Here is a 17,965-nt window from a genome sequence, read left to right as displayed (position 1 = left end):
AGTGAACTCATTGTAACATTCTGTGTCATCTGGTACCACTGCTCCGGACACCATAAGACAAACACAGGGAAGCATGGCTTGCTGATTAATGGTGTAATATTGTGTTCAGCGACGAATCGTGGTCCTGCATTACCCCGAATTACGGTCGTCAGCGAGTGTGGTGGCAACCTTGGTATTGATTCTATTCTTGCAAGGTTCTACAGTGGCAAAGTGATTTTACTCCTCACGTTATGGTGTGGAGACCCATCGAGTATGACGTCATGAGTTATATAACTCTGACAGTACAACGATACGTCACGAGCACCCTCCTATGACCGTTACATATACATATGGTATAATTTATCAACAGTACACTGCTCGTCCACACATTGCAAGTGCCTCTTTTAATTGGCTATGTGATGCTGAATTACTGCTGTGGCCAGTAAAATCCCCAGCTCTGATCTCGACAGAAGACGTGCGCGACCAATCAGGACGTCAACTCCCTCCTGGTGAAACAAGTACCCCGGATATCAAGGACCAGATGCTAAAGTTGTGGGCCGCCTTACCTCAGGCGAGAATTCATTGGCTTTGTTACACCCATCTCAACCGAATTAGTGTGTGTGTCCAGAGCAAATGGGATGTAACATCTTATTGATAACTAGGCTCATGAACGATCCTTGAAAATTTGACTTTATTTTGTTATCATTCGAATAACTTCGTATGCCCTCTCAACCCATAATGTTTAATTTTGTTTCCTATGTGCTATTGACAAGCGATTTCAGATCGATTCCGTATTTCTGGATTTCCGGAAGGCTTTTGACACTGTACCACACAAGTGGCTCGTAGTGAAATTGAGTGCTCATGGAATACCGTCTGAGTTATGTGACTGGATTTGTGATTTCCTGTCAGAGATGTCACAGTTCGTAGTAATTGATGGAAAGTCCTCGAGTAAAACACAAGTGATATCTGGCGTAGTGTTATAAGCCCTTTGCTGCTCCTTATCTGTATAAACGATTTGGGAGACAATCTGAGCAGCCGTCACCGGTTGTTTGCAGATGACGTTGTCGTTTATGGAGAAATAAAGTCATCAGAAGATAAAAAAAAACTGCGAAACGATTTAGAAAAAATATCTGAATGGTTCCAAAAGTGGCAGTTGATCCTAAATAACGAAAAGTGTGAGGTCATCCACATGAGTGCTAGAAGGAACTCGTTAAACTTCGGTTACACGATAAATCAGTGTAATCTAAAAGACGTAAATTCAACTAAGTACCCAGGTATTACAATTACGACCAATTAAATTGGAAGGAACAGATAGGAAACGTTGTGGGGAAGGCTAAGCAAAGACCGCGTTTTATTGGCAGGACACTTAGAAAATGTAACAGACCTACTAAGGAGACTGCCTACAGTACGCTTGTCCGTCCTCTTTTAGAATACTGCTGCGCGGTGTGGGATCTTTGCCAGATAGGGCTGCCAGAGTACATCGAAAAAGTTCAAAGAAAGGCAGCACGTTTTTTAGTGTCCTGAAATATGGCAGAGTGTGTCACTGAAATGATACAAGGTTTTGGATGGACGTCATTAAAAGAAAAGCGTTTTTCGTTGCGACGGAATCTTCTCAATGGCTCTAATGGCTCTGAGCACTATGGGACTTAACATTTGAGGTCATCAGCCCCTAGACTTAGAACTAATTAATCCTAACTAAGGACATCACACACATCCATACCCGAGGCAGAATTCGAACCTGCGATAGTAGCAGCAGCGTGATTCCTGACTGAAGCGCCTAGAACCTCTCAGCCACAACGGCCGGCACGGAATCTTCTCACGAAATTCCAATCACCAACTTTCTCCACCGAATGCGAAAAATTGTGTTGACACCTACCTACATAGGGAGGAACTGTCACCACGATAAGGGAAATCAGATCTCGTACGGAATGATATAGGTGTTCATTGTTTCCGCGCGCTATACGAGATTGGAATAATAGAGAATTGTGAGGGTGGTTCGATGTACCCTCTGCCCGGCACTTAAATTTGATTTGCAGAGTATTCCTATAGACGTAGATGTAGATGTAGATGAAGTACCTTTTCACACAAGTGTGACGTCAGTTGTGTCAGATATGTTGACGTAACGGACACCACTGTTTTTTGATACAGCACCATAAATATCAGCATTTTTAGGGACGTACCGGCGTCAGACGCAATTGGGCATTGAAATAAATCTGTGGCGGAAGTAAAAGATATGTTATTTGTGCCAAGACGGGATATGTCCGAAGGAATAGAAACCACATATACACTGGAAGGAATTATCACAGTGTGAGAAAGGGTTGTAGATGTGATGTACGTGTACAGCCAAACAATTGATTATGGTTACAGTTTGAGAAAAATCATCCAATTTATTCAAGTGAAAGTGCTTCACAAATGAGCAAGTCAATAGGCGACTGATCTTGCTCTGGTCCCCATGTAAGCGGGTATTCGGCGTGGCACAGAATTATCAGATGTCTTCTTGACGGGTATAGTGCCAAATTCTGTCCAACTGGCGCCCTAGATAGTCAGCATGCAGAGATGTTTGCAGGGCTCTGCCCATTAAACTACAGACGTTCTCTGTTCCGGAGAGCGCAACGACCTTGCTAGCCAAGGTAGGGTTCGGCAAGCACGAAGACGTGCAGTACAAACTATGGTCGTGTACGGACGGGCCTTATCTTCCTTAAATATAAGCTCAAGATAACTTGCCATGAGGGACCACAATGCGGGGCTTAGAAAATCATCCACGTTGCACTGTGCCGTAAGGATGCCGTGGCTGTAAAGAGAAGGCATCCCAGACCATCTCTCTTGTTTGCCAGGCCATATGGCGTCTCCGGTCTCACCTTCGACATAAAATCTCAATGGCTGAAATAAAATAGGCTTCAGTGCGGGTCCCGCTGCTAACTGAGCTCCAATGAGCGAAGACGTGTCTGGAGATGCCGTGGGCAACCTGTCGCCACCATATGGCTTAACAACCAGGAGTGATTTTTTTTTCGCACCAGGACCCCTTTGGTTATCATCAGAACGTCAGAAGCACGTCATAGTACGGCCCGTTTTGTCTCAAGGCAAGCCGTCCTGGACTTACATTTCAGCAAGATGACGCCCACCAGCTCACGAGAACTTATACTACTTACCTTCGTGTTTGCCAAACCCCGACTTATCTAGCAAGATCGCCGGGTCTCTTCCCAGTTGAGAACGTTTTGAGCATTATGGTGGGGGGTTCCTTCATCCATATCGGGAATTTCACGCTCTAACGCGGCAACTGGACAAAATTTCACATTCACTCTCTATCCGTCCATCATGGCCAGGGGACATAGGCTGGTAATTAATTTTCAATGTCTATAAAATTCAACAACAGCCGTATATTTTAAGACATCCTACTTTATGCCGAAAGCAACCAGTTTCGGCATTTCAATTTGCCACCTTCAGGCCCCATACGATTCTTTCCAAACTAACTAACTTGCCGCAGTTCACGGTATCCATTGATTTATGGTGCTGTGTGACAAGTTCGTCTATTTAGATAGAAGCGTATGGGGCCTGAAGATGGCAAAACGAAATGCCGAAACTGGTAGATTTCAGAATAAAATAAAATACTTAAAGTGTACCGCTGTTGGTGAATTTTTTTGACTCTGAAAATTTGGCAGTATACCCCTCAAGAAGACATCAGCAACTCTGTCAGTCAATGCCAAGCCGAATAACTATTTACATAGGGACCAGAGGGGTACCAGCCCGTTATTAACTTGCTCAACTGGTAAAGTTCTTTCACTTCAACAAATCATCCAGTTTTTCTGTAATTGTAATCTTTTGTTTGTCTGTACACGTACTAACACCTACAGATTTTCTCCCCATTCGGATAATTCCCTCGCTGCGCATCTCTCGCCCTCTCTTCTCTTTTTTCTTGGACTGTTTGTTGTATATCTGTAAGCTTGCTATCAAATCCTTGGTGCAGTGTAGGGAGTAAGATAAATGGCCAAGGACGTGACAAGTATAGAATTTGGATCGGACGGAAAGCGTGTTCGGTTAGGTGAAGCGATGAAAGCGATCGCTATCGTAAAGCAGGAGATCCCGATTCGAGTTTCGGTTTTGCTCAAATTTTCAATTTCTGCCACCGAATTGCTTCAGTACAAAATTGCGACTGACGTCGGTACCTCCCTCAAAATGTCAATAGGGAGCTTTGTAGTCGGGATCTGGAATCTGTACATCTGTGACAGATTCGCTCTGTGTTCTGGAAGAAATATTGTAGAAGTGAGAGGTAAATCTTGCCCGATGGTAATGTCAGTGGTATGTGATGAACCACACTCTCGCATGACGACCAGGCACAAGAGCCTTTAGTATCCAGAAACACAGAGCAATGCTGCAACCCTCCGACACGTCAAACTTCTCTTTCCCTTTCTTTAAAATTATTTGTTGTGTAGATCGAGCGGTGCCCGTTTTCGACCGAAACCAGTTGTCCCGTTGGAAATAACATGATTGCGCCGAATTCAGTTATTCTAAAAATAATAGCGCTACTGTTTATCACTGTTAACGTACTTCTATCACCGCCGGAAATAGAACAGAGTAGTACTGAACGCCATCATCAGGGTGTAGAGTAAAGTCGGCTTACTGTTGTCAACAGGAAGTACCATGAGCGATTGGAACAAGTTTGTTTCCAAACAGCGCTCACAAAGCATATCGTCGTAATAGCGGTACAGAGATATATTAGGATAAGAAATCGGAGTACATAATTAATGACCCACTGGAGAACGGGGGTCCCTTGGACATAAAAGTGGAGGAAATATCTGTGAACTTACTCTCATCTACATCTACATACATACTCCGCAGTCCACCATACGGTGCGTGGCGGAGGGGTACCTCGTACCACAACTAGCATCATCTCTCCCTGTTCCACTCCCAAAAAGAACGAGGGAAAAATGACTGCCTATATGCCTCTGTACGAGCCCTAATCTCTCTTATCCTTGTGGTCTTTCCGCGAAATGTAAGTTGGCGGCAGTAAAATTATACTGCAGTCAGCCTCAAATGCTGGTTCTCTAAATTTCATCACTAGCGATTCACGAAAAGAACGCATCCTTTCCTCTAGAGACTCCCACCCGAGTTCCTGAAGCATTTCCGTAACGCGTGATGGTCAAACCTACCAGTAACAAATCTAGCACCCCGCCTCAATCTGACCTCATAGGGATCCCAAACGCTTGAGCAGTACTCAAGAATAGGTCGTATTAGTGTTTTATAAGCGGTTTCCCTTACAGATGAACCTCATCTTCCCAAAATTCTACCAATGAACCGAAGACGACTATCCGCCTTCCCCACAACTGCCATTACATGCTTGTCCCACTTCATATCGCTCTGCAATGTTACGCCCAAATATTAAATCGACGTGACTGTGTCAAGCGCTACACTACTAATGGAGTATTCTAACATTACAGGATTCTTTTTCCTATTCATCTGCATTAATTTACATTTATCTATATTTAGAGTGAGCAGCCATTCTTTACACCAATCACAAATCCTGTCCAAGTCATCTTGTGTCCTTCTACAGTCACTCAACGACGACACTTTCCCGTACACCACAGAATCATCAGCAAACTGCCGCACATTGCTTCCACCCTATCCAAAAGATCATTTATATAGATAGAAAACAACAGCGGACCTACCACACTTCCCTGGGGCACTCCAGATGATACCCTCACCTCCGATAAACACACACCATCGAGGACAACGTACTGGGTTCTATTACTTAAGAAGCCTTCGAGCCACTCACATATCTGAGAACCAATCCCATATGCTCGTACCTTAGTTAGGAGTCTGCAGTGGGGCACCGAGTCAAACGCTTTCCGGAAGTCAAGGAATATGGCTTCCGTCTGACACCCTTCATCCATGGTTCGCAAGATATGATGCGAAAAGAGGGCGAGTTGCGTTTCACAGGAGCGATGCTTTCTAAAGCAGTGCTGATGCATGGACTGCAACTTATCTGTCTCAAGGAAATTCATTATATTCGAACTGAGAATATGTTGGAGAATCCTGCAACAATCCGATGTTAAGGATATTGGTCTGTAATTTTGAGGATCCGTCCTACTACCCTTCTTATATACAGGCGTCACCTGCGCTTTTTTCCAGTCGCACGAGACCTTACGTTGGGCAAGAGATTCGCGATAAATGCAAGCTAAGTAAGGAGCCAATGCAGTAGAGCACTCTCTGAGTACTCTCTCTCAAATGTTTTATGTGCTATTCGGGATCACCCTATAAATGCGGAACAGACTGCGTTGTAACGATGGTGAATTTATAGGATCTAAAGTAAATGGATATGAAACGCAACAGAAAATATAGAAACCAGAATTGTGATGGAAGTTTAGGAGAAAGTAATACGACAACAGGGCGGCAAGCGATCATAGGGTGTCACCAGTAAATACAACGGTTATTTGGCAAGTAAGTTACGATCGGCCACGAAATTGAAACCATTGAGAAACTTAACTCAAAATAAATAAATAAATGTTTTATTTTCACCAGTCAGCTACACCTTCCAACTACTTCTCTAGGTAGTCGTCGCCCCGACTGACACACATGTCGTAGCGTTTTACCAACTTTTCAAAACTCTCGTCATAGAAGGCAGCAGCCTGTGCTTTCTGCCAGTACTCCACGCTCGTGTCGACTGTGCTAAAATCGAGCGGTCCGTGTGAGAAGAGGTAAAACTCAGGTGCAGCCAGTTACGGACTGCTTTGTGGGTGATCAAAAACTTCCCGTCGAAAACGCTGCAGGAGCATCTCCATTGCCCGTACAGAGTGCGGCCGAGAATCGTCATGCAGAAGAAACCGCATTACAGTTACGTTGTGTGGGCTGCATGGTATCAGGCAGAATCTCTCTCCAGGCCCTCATACTTGGCGGGAAACGCTATTTCTGGGCATCTTAATATGCTCACTGTGCACTCAGAACCGAAAATAGCGACGTGAAGCGATCGACGGGCGTTCTGGAGACATCGCCCACCAGACCTGTGCAAAGCTACTTCGGAATTTTCACAGTGGTTTCCATTTCGCGACCGATCGTAATTTACTTTTCGAATAGCCCCCGTACAAATAAAAGCCACCGCAAAGTAGTAAATCTATACTCGTGACTGAATAATGCAGAGGGAAGATTTCAAAGCAGTGTAATCATACGATGTAGTGGCTGTCTGCCCGAATGCTTTGCATAGAGCGAGCGATGACTCTTGACTTACGGAGGCGTGCTGGAAACTAATCGAATTTTTTATTACGTCATGCATATTACTCGCTTGACTTACACGCTTCGTTGGTGAAAGTTGGACCCTTCTGCGGAAAAAGTGTTTCGAATTAAAGCGCGTGACGTAGTGGTGTGTAAGTACAGAAAGAAAACAGATTTGGTTGCACAAGATAGACTTATTTAAGGTTCACGTGTGGCTTCTAGCCTTTATGGGGGTCTATTTTGCACTAGTGAGTTTTTTACGTTCAATGAATATGCCCACTTGCCCGAATTGGATACTCCTTTCACGCTTTACCACCTTTCTTTTCGCTGTTGTCATTTTCTTTTTCTGTGTTGCTGTAGGTTGACAGTTGCTATCCGGCTGTTACCTCCCAGCTCTATGAGACTTTTCATTAGAATCCACCCTTGGTCACGATTAGCAAGAGTTTTCATTTGGTAAGCTCTGTCATAGTGTTATATTTTATGAGTTGAAATTTAATCCTCTCACCATCCCCTGGAAAGCAAATATGGCCCTGAGCTCCCTAGTCCTATCGGTGTATGTCTTCCTCTTGTTATTTTTAATTCATTTATTTATTGTTGCCTTTAACAGCAAGTTTTACTTACACCAGTCTGTGTTTTCCCCAGATTATCTGATGATACCTTGAACAGGTGAAACGCGTCACAGCACTTGACATGGAGTTCAGTGATTTTTGTGGTGTGTGTCGTAGCTACTGTATGTCGATGCGTGAGAAATAGAGAGCTGTAATCTACTTTGACGAATTAGAAGTGTTCCTTTAACATGATAATGCCACTCTATACACGAGAGCAGCGGCATTTACAACTATCTTAGGCCCTTTTGTCGATTATCACATAATCCCAACTTGGCTCCAAGGAATTCACTCTGATTGTGATGAAACGATGCTAGAAGAGTTGACGTTGTGGCTCCTTCAAAATGCCAAACATTCTACAGTGAGTTTATCGACAAACTTGTCTCTCGTTTGGAGAAATGTGATCATTGCCGGGGTGATTATGTCGAGAAATAAACTGGAAGAACGAAAAATAAAGCTGTTGAACGTTAATAAAGTATGATTTACTTAAACAGCTTTAAGAAATTCCACACACCAAAATATCAGAAGCGTCACTTTTCAGCACGCCCAAGTACTGTGGAATCGTTTGGGTCATGACACTGAAAAACTATCTGAACAACATTTGTGATTAAATGTATTATGTTGAATGCAGCCTGATGACGCCGACACAAGTTATCTAACGAAAAGTTTCAGACCTATAAGCCGGACAGAAAATAAAGTGTAACTCAGTACTGAACTGCTGTAAGAATTATAATAAACCGTGACGGACTACATTAAAGAAAGAATTATAACCATATATGCTAGCACGTTTCAAAAATCGTCTGATGCCACGGAAGGAAATTATTAGCCAAAAACTATCATAAATGAGCTGACTGGGTCTTAACACAAAAAATGTACGCTACTCTAACTCACTTCTTGATAGAAGTACGTGCAGTCTGCAAAATGCTGGGGAGTAAGTCGCTGACTGGATGCAAGCTGACTTTATTATTGCAATATTATGCAATTCGGACATTGCCATAATCCGATATCTTGGAACATCTTGGAACATCTTGGAACATACGCTACTCTAACTCACTTCTTGATAGAAGTACGTGCAGTCTGCAAAATGCTGGGGAGTAAGTCGCTGACTGGATGCAAGCTGACTTTATTATTGCAATATTATGCAATTCGGACATTGCCATAATCCGATATCTTGGAACATCTTGGAACATACGCTACTCTAATTCACTTCTTGATAGAAGTACGTGCAGTCTGCAAAATGCTGGGGAGTAAGTCGCTGACTGGATGCAAGCTGACTTTATTATTGCAATATTATGCAATTCGGACATTGCCATAATCCGATATCTTGGAACATCTTGGAACATCTTGGAACATACGCTACTCTAACTCACTTCTTGATAGAAGTACGTGCAGTCTGCAAAATGCTGGGGAGTAAGTCGCTGACTGGATGCAAGCTGACTTTATTATTGCAATATTATGCAATTCGGACATTGCCATAATCCGATATCTTGGAACATCTTGGAACATACGCTACTCTAACTCACTTCTTGATAGAAGTACGTGCAGTCTGCAAAATGCTGGGGAGTAAGTCGCTGACTGGATGCAAGCTGACTTTATTATTGCAATATTATGCAATTCGGACATTGCCATAATCCGATGTCTTGGAACATAACGTTCTACACAGATAAAAAAGTTAATACAGTAGTAGTGACGACCGTAAGCGTGAGCCTATGATCGTTACTACTACAACACGTAACTTTTGTATCTATGTATAACATTATATTCTAGGATATCTAATGACAGCAATGTTCGAATCGCGTAATATTACAATATAATGTCGGTTATTTTGCAGTCAATGACTTGTTCCGCAGCGACCTATTCAGCATTTTACAGACTTCACACATTTTTCAGCATGGTCGCATACCTCCTTCGTGACTTTATTTCGCAGCTATCATATTTGGCAGATTGAAACTGTGTGCCGAACAGAGACTCTAACTCGGGACTTTTACCTTTCGCGGGCAGGATTGATAATATAAATCGTATGCTTCCATTGGGTTCTGTCCTTCTGCGGCGAAAGTGTATTTCTTCAACAGAAGCGTATAAGAAGACTATAATGCAGCCCTTATATGATTTGCACATCACCATATTGTGCAAATCATATAAGTGCTGCACATATTTTGGAATATTTGAAAAATACAATCCTGCAACTTCGCAACAAAATCGGGCGGAATTTTCGATGTCACCAATACACCAGTGGAAGAATAAAAATCAAAAACGGACGAATATGCAAAGCCTATCTTGCAAATCTTGTGAACAGCCGTCTGATGATGAACTTGTCAGTTCGAAACCGGTTACGGCGCTATTGAATTAAATAAACAGCAGTATTAATAGTGACTGATTGTTGTCTTCTTCTTTGTAAGAAGCAACCTGCATTAATTGTACACAGCCACGGTCTCACCATGTCAGTTTTAGACAAAACAGCAAACTACATCTGACCAAAAATAGCAAATGAGGCAATAACTGGCACCGGATTCTCCATTTTAAGTATTATAATCCAGATTCCACTTACTTATGCAACTGGGTAGCGCTGCTATAATGTCTTATAAGTACATAATTGCTGCACACGTTGTTACAACCTTACCGATTTCCCACTCTATGATGTTCATTTTTTGCAAAAGCACTCACACGGTGAATTTTTGTTACGGACAATAATTTACATTGCTTGTGTGCATGGAACTGAGCTGTAAGATGAGAGCACGTTCATTATTCTTCGCCTTGTATAGATGTAGATAGGAATTTCGTAGACACTTTATACCGAGAAACACTTAGATGAAGGCCTTAACGCGACAAAGCAGAATAAAATTATCAATCTACGCATTCTGGAAACATATCGTGGAAGACATTTATACAAGGATCCGTACACAACAGAATGGAGCGATTCCAGTTGATAATAGCAGGAAATAGCATATGGCATTAACTGCTTAGTGACAGTGTAAAAATGATGGTGTGGAACCAAAATATCAGCAGAAACTTTGTACAAACACGACAAGTAGGTGCTGTAGAAGTCTCAGTATAAGAACGAACGCTACTAAAAGTTTCAGCCACACTGAGGGTATCCGCCGCTGCTATTCACGAAGCGTTAGCGTCATTAAGTAGTCCTCACACAATTATAGTGTCACTATGAACGTTCAAGGAACGTGCCGTTCAGAAATTTACATAAGACTCGCTGTACACCGCTGTAGAGAGATCACTGTCGGCGATGGTACGAATTGTCACTTGGCACTAGACGCTTACGGATATCTTCAAGTTTACAGGAACACGGCGACCTTTTAGTTAAGTACCTAAAGGAAATTTCTGCGAATGTGACGAACAAGCACCAACACGTCTCGGAATAGAGGCACTTACACGTCTGAACCATAATGTGTCCACTGGTAACTGCCGTTGTTGGGAATTTCTCGGATTCCAACGATTGTTTTAATCCAACGACGCAAAATCTATCAGTCTAAACGCTGTAGAAACGTGTCGTCCAGGAAATACGCGTGAGGTTTCCTATCCAAACATGCAGAATCTTAAGTGACGACAGCAGTATAAGATGACGCGTGTGACTAAAATTGTAGTAAGATGATAGTAATCTGATCAGCAGCAACGATGTACAAACATGCCGGGAAAACACGATATCAGGTCTCGGTACAGAACCGCCTGGCAAGCAAGAAAGTTTGGTCCGCAAAAATGGTTCGAATGGCTCTGAGCACTATGGGACTTAACTTCTGACGTCATCAGTCCCCCAGGACTTTGAACTACTTAAACCTAACTAACCTAAGGACATCACACACATCCATGCCCGAGGCAGGATTCGAACCTGCGACCGTAGCGGTCGCGCGGTTCCAGACTGTAGCGCCTAGAACCGCTCGGCCACCCCGGCCAGCGTTTGGTCCTCGCGTGGGTATTCCTGCTGTGGCACTGGCGGATGACGGCTCTAACAATACTGAATGATACTATCATTCAAAACAATGTAGTAACACGTCGCTCAATAAAGCTGCGAAATGATTTCCACGCAATAATGATGAGTGTTTACTGTTGGAAATATCAGGAAAGGCGAGATTAGGTTGGTGATGCTTTGAAAATGATAGGAGCCCGACGGCGCAGACTCAGAATAGCGACAGAAACATTCTAAACCGTTGAAGAGCAGGAGCTAACATAGGTCTCAGTACAGAACTGTGTGGAACGTCCGAAAGTTTGCGCCAGGCTGATGATCCTCGTGTACAAATGCTTGCAGCACACTTTGTGGATCACGACGACAATATCAGTCTGTCGACACATCAAACAGTCTAGAAACATATTACAAGACATTTACGTAAGACAGTGGACAGTTCACCGTCGAAAACAATAGGAAGTAACATATTGAACTAACTACATTGTGACGTTTTAAGGACCACAGTCAAGTTGATGTGCAGAAGCAGGTCATCAGCAGACTCTACAAATGCGACGAACAGGCAGTATCCAAGGTCCCAGTACAGAACCCTGTGGTACACCAGAAATGTGGCACCAAACTGAGACTCTCCCCCAGCGAATGCTGCTCGGATATTTCTGAGTCACAAAGACGGCTTGAATCTGACGACGCAGAGTCAGTCACTCTTAACATTGTACAAACGTGTCGCTAAACAAATTTACGTAAGTGTCCCTACACGACGCTACGCGGCATTCACCGCCGACTACAGTAATAAGAGACACATGTTATTAAATATTTTGAAGACGAAAGTATCTGATGGTGCAGAACTCGAATATCGGCAAAACTTTCTAAGAATTCGATGAGCAAGTGTCGGATCAGAGCTATGTGCATCGCCCGAAAGTTGGAACCAGACTGAGGGTCAGCTCGTGGAGGCGGTAGTGGGTAGCTAACTCGGCTGCTCTCGCAGTGTTTAGTGGGGGCGTGAGTGAGGCGGCTGGCTCACCATTCCGGTGGAACCAGTCGCTGCGGCCGCCAGCGTCCGGTATAAAAGGACCCAGCTCGGCTCCAGACGGCACCAATAGCTTTCAGCTGCAGATACAGTCGCCGCAGTCCCACAACCACCAACTACCAAACACCATGAAGGCCGCTTTGGTGAGTAGCACCCTCTCTCTCTGTAAAATTCTCTGACAATATGCTACATCTACACTTCTCGAGCCACCTTATTATCTATATGGCTGAGGGTACTTCTCACTCCCCAGTAATTTTCTCTCTGTCTTTGTCTCTCTCTCTGTCTCTCTCTCTCTCTCTCTCTCTCTCTCTCTCTCTACATCTACATCCACATCCATATTCCGCAAGCAACCTGACGGTGTGTGGCGGAGGGTACCTTGAGTACCTCTATCGGTTCTCCCTTCTATTCCAGTCTCGTATTGTTCGTGGAAAGAAGGATTGTCCGTATGCCTCTGTGAGGGCTCTAATCTCTCTGATTTTATCATCATGGTCTCTTAGCGAGATATACGTAGGAGGCAGCAATATACTGATTGACTCGTCGGTGAAGGTATGTTCTCGAAACTTCAACAAAAGCCCGTACCGAGCTACTGAGCGTCTCTCCTGCAGAATCTTCCACTGGAGTTTATCTATCATCTCCGTGACGCTTTCGCGATTACTAAATGATCCTGTAACGAAGCGCGCTGCTCTCCGTTGGATCTTCTCTATCTCTTCTATCAGCCCTATCTGGTACGGACCCCACACCGCTGAGCAGTATTCAAGCAGTGGGCGAACAAGCGTACTGTATCCTACTTCCTTTGTTTTCGGATTGCATTTCCTTAGGATTCTTCCAATGAATCTCAGTCTGGCATCTGCTTTACCGGCGATCAACATTATATGATCATTCCATTTTAAATCACTCCCAATGCGTACTCCCAGATAATTTATGGAATTAACTGCTTCCAGTTGCTGACCTGCTATATTGTAGCTAAATGATAGGGAATCTTTCTTTCTATGTATTCGCAGCACATGACACTTGTCTACATTGAGATTCAATTGCCATTCCCTGCCTCATGCGTCAATTCGCTGCAGATCCTCCTGCATTTCAGTACAATTTTCCATTGTTACAACCTCTCGATATACCACAGCATCGTCTGCAAAAAGCCTCAGTGAACTTCCGATGTCATCCACAAGGTCATTTATGTATATTGTGTGTGTGTGTGTGTGTGTGTGTGTGTGTGTGTGTGTGTGTGTGTGTGTGTGTGTCCTGTAACACTCATAAATATTACATAGGAATAACCGCTGCATGTAAACCGAATGAGCTCGTATTTTTCTAAATATGGGAATTTTGTCAGCTGCATGTATATCTTTAACCCGTCTTACTGGTGCACGGCAGAGGGTACCTCTCACACAGCATTTCATTGACCTGGGTCCTACTCTCTTCTTGTCACTGTCCAGGTCTCCTATGTATACTCGTATGTATACATGGCTGTAAAATACGGATTCTATAGTCCTTAATTACACTTCTTTGGCACCTACCTTCCCAAGTCTAAGTACCTCACATACTGGTAAAATTAATTGCTCTGTTGAACCGTCCTGCTAACTTTTGCCTCCATTCTTGCATTTTCTATTATCACACTTTCTAGATATTTAAAGTAATCCATAATTTCAATATCCTGTCCAATTTCAATTCGTCCCTTCCTTTCTCCGTCTCCTCTGCCTTCTGCAAACTAAAAATGTGAGATGTGGTATATATGATCAAATTGCAATGTTTTCGTATGTGCTTTAGTGGCCGTAAGTTAATTCAGAAGCAAACACTTTGGTGAAACTTCCTGGGAGATTAGAACTGTGTGCCGGACTCAGATTCGAACTCGGGACCTTTGCCTTTCGCAGGCAAGTGCGCTACCAACTGAGCAACCCAAGCACGACTCACATAGCTTAGCGATGTCTCCGCAATATCCTTTCTTCCAGGAGTGGTACTTCTGCAAGGTATGCAGGAGGGCGTCTGCGAAGTTTGGAAGGTGGGAGTCCAGGTACTGGCAGAATTAAAGCTGTGAGGATGAGTCATGAGTCATGCTTGGGTAGCTCAGTTGGTAGAGCATTGCCCGCGAAAGGCAAAGTTTCCGAGTTCGAGTCTCGGTACGGCACACAGTTTTAATCTGCCAGGAAGTTTCATATCAGTGCACACTCCGCTGCAGAGTGAAAATTTCATTCTGGAAACACTTTGGTCATTATTATTTCATACGTCCAGTACGTAGTTAACTGTTTGTCCCTCAGACTTAGGGACTATACTATACGACCTACACGAAGTACGTGAGTCGATAGCATGCTTTATCCGCTCGTAATGTCTGCTGTTTCACTTGCCCATCTCTGATAGACAGTGTGTCCGGAACGCATGACATAAAAAATTAAGCATATCATCCGAAAAACAGTTGACTCTGTTCCCCTATATGAGCGCCGCAGACAGAGGCACCGACGTCAATACCGTGTTGCTGGACTAACGGAGAGCATTCGACACAGTTCCACACTGTCTTTTAGCGCGAAAAATACTAGCTTACCGAGTATCTGAGCAGATTTGTGACCGGGTTCAAGACTTCCTTGCTGACAGAAATTAACGCGTCGTTCCTTTCTTTTAACTGCGATTTGTTACAACATTATAGTTATTTCTCTTGCCTATTCCAATCTTCTGCCTGCAAATTACTCTCTGACATAGCTCCTCGACTCCCGTTTCTCATGCTGTTCCCGTCACCTTTTTTAGCCCTTCATCCAAACATTACATGGGTCCATAATATCTCAGCCTTTTTGCTTCGATTGTATCCGTTACAGTGGTACCGAGGTTCATTCTCTTGTGTATGTCTTCAGTTTTGGTTTCATCCCATGATGTCCACCAGCAGCAACATCTCGAAAATCCCGCCTCTGTTAACAGTGGTTGTATTCACTTAATTCCCCTGTTTCAGCTCCATACTTTGCTATACACTCTCCAAAAGTTTTAACCATTCTTACCTTCGCTATTGATCTTTGCTCCATAAAAATCCATTTAAATATTCTTAACGATACGAAATCAACAGATATAATGCTAATTTCATTGGTATACAATAGGTGTGTTATAGGACTGCCACTGTTAACAATGTACAGCAATTATGTAGCGGACGTCGTTAGAAAGCTCCATGTTGCACTTTGTAAACGATGGTATTGACTGTAGGGAATCTGTAATACCAAAAGGCTGTAGCGAAATGTAGGGAAATATGTGCATGATCTGTGATTACTGCAGGAACTGGCAGTTGATCCTGAACGTAAGTAAAAGTAACGTATTGCACATAAATAGATGAAGAAACTCACTGCTGTTTAACTATATTACTGGCGATAAACCAAAAGATAATCGTAAGATACTAAGCTCTAATGATATAAACAGCTTTAAAGTGGAATGACCACATAAAGAAGAAAAAAGATGCCGCAGTCAGATTAACTGGACGAATCTTCAGAAAATGTAGATCATCCAAGAATTAGTTGGACAAGAAAAACACTTGTAAAAAAGATTGTACATAATTACTCATCAGTCTGACACCGCTACCCCGCTAGAGTAACATAACAGATAGTGTAAGTCTGACGAAGAATAGCAAGTGTAGACATGGGATCGCTTCATGAGAGATGAAAGAAGGTGCTCGGAAAACTCCAGTGAGAAAAGCCGCAGGAGAAGCATTGGGCATAATGAAGAGGTTTATCGTTGATATTCCAAGATAATATGCTTCAAGAAAAATTTGACATCAATTACTACCATAATTGACCAAAGTGAAAAAGAAAATCAAAGAAATTGGAGTTCACATGGAGGTAGACGAAGAGTCGAGAATAAATTAACAAATGATAGAGATACCCACCACCACACACCGTAAAATTGCTTGCCAAGTATAGATTTAGATTTTTAGAGGACTATGAATCGATTGTTTCGAAGAATGCGATCGACTGAATGTAATGATTATTTCAAGCAATAACAGACCTTGCGTTATTTAGTTTCATGTTCCATGAACCATTTACACGTTAAATCTTAATGATGTGGATGGAGTCACTATATTTCACAACAGGAATTATTTTCTAAATATGGCTGCATTCTGATCATTTACAAGTGTGTTATTTCATTCTTTATTTTTTTAAAGACATGCAGATGTCATTTAATAGTTTCTATCCACCATCTTGTACACATTACAATGACACAGACACTTATATGGAATAGAAGGCGTTGTTGAGGAGAAAATTTTTTCAGCTTCATTTCAATATTTACCTCGCAGTCTGCCAAACATTTATATCACTGGATAAGCGTCCGCCCCCGGTAGCTGAGCGGTCAGCGCGACAGAATGTCAATCCTCAGGGCCCCGTTTCGATTCTCAGCTGGGTCGGAGAATTTCTCCGCTCAGGGATTGGGTGTTGTGTTGTTCAAATCATCATCATTTCATCCCCATCGTAGAGAAAGTCGCCGAAGTGGAGTCAAATCGAAAGACTTGCACCCGGCGAAAGGTCTACCCGACGGGGGGCCCTAGTCACACGACATTTACATTTACCATTGGATAAGTGGTCAAAATATTAGCTGGAGCATCTTGCACCCCTCTTGCGTTAAATACTACATTGATGTGTAGTAATGAATGCCATTTTTTAAATTCCAGTGCTGTATTTATGTACATCATCGTCCCTTTTGAACTGCAGTGGATAACTTACAGCAAACTTCATGAGGAAGTAAATGTAATGTGATGCGCAATTCAAAACACCTAACTCCTGCGATAGATGTCTACAAGATGGTAGTAGGCGAGCACCACATATTATTTTTACAGCACGTTTTTGAGCACTGAATACATTGTTTTTGAAAGATGCGTTACCCTGGTACATTATTCCATGAGAAATTATTGACTGAAAACGTGCAAATGCTTACTGATTTGTGTCTGCACAAGATTTGCAGTGACTATCAGTGCAAATGCGGCAGAACCAAGTTGTTTTAGGGGTCCTAAAATAAGTTTTTCTTGGTTGTATTCCCATCAGTATGGACATATAAGAGTTTGCAGTTTACACACTAATTATTGTTTACTCACCTTGTGTTGCACTTGTTGGTGTGGTACCTCTTGAAGTGCAGAACTGAATAGATTGTGCCTTTTTAAAACTGAGGACGAGACCATTCCCAGGCAACTAGTCAATTATACTTCTAAGGAAGTTGTTTATCATTTCTTCTGTTGCTTCAATTGATTACAGAATTAGTGTCATCTGCGAAAAGAACTAGTTCTGA

General features: G+C 42.8%; 1 protein-coding gene across 1 annotated transcript in view; it reads left to right on the top strand.

Annotated features, from left to right (window-relative positions):
* Positions 1-17,965, top strand: part of LOC126424706 (ice-structuring glycoprotein-like) — a 103,457-nt gene that overhangs the window by 74,559 nt on the left and 10,933 nt on the right. Inside the window, exon 5 of the mRNA XM_050087429.1 lies at positions 12,683-12,867. Coding sequence (XP_049943386.1) covers positions 12,683-12,867 — 185 coding nt within the window. The remainder of the gene's footprint in view (positions 1-12,682; positions 12,868-17,965) is intronic.

The sequence above is a fragment of the Schistocerca serialis genome, chromosome 10, assembly GCF_023864345.2.
Source record: "Schistocerca serialis cubense isolate TAMUIC-IGC-003099 chromosome 10, iqSchSeri2.2, whole genome shotgun sequence".
NCBI classification, from domain to species: Eukaryota; Metazoa; Arthropoda; class Insecta; order Orthoptera; family Acrididae; genus Schistocerca; species Schistocerca serialis.
The sequence above is the reverse complement of the archived record's forward strand: the minus strand, read 5'-3'. Positions and strand labels throughout refer to the sequence as shown.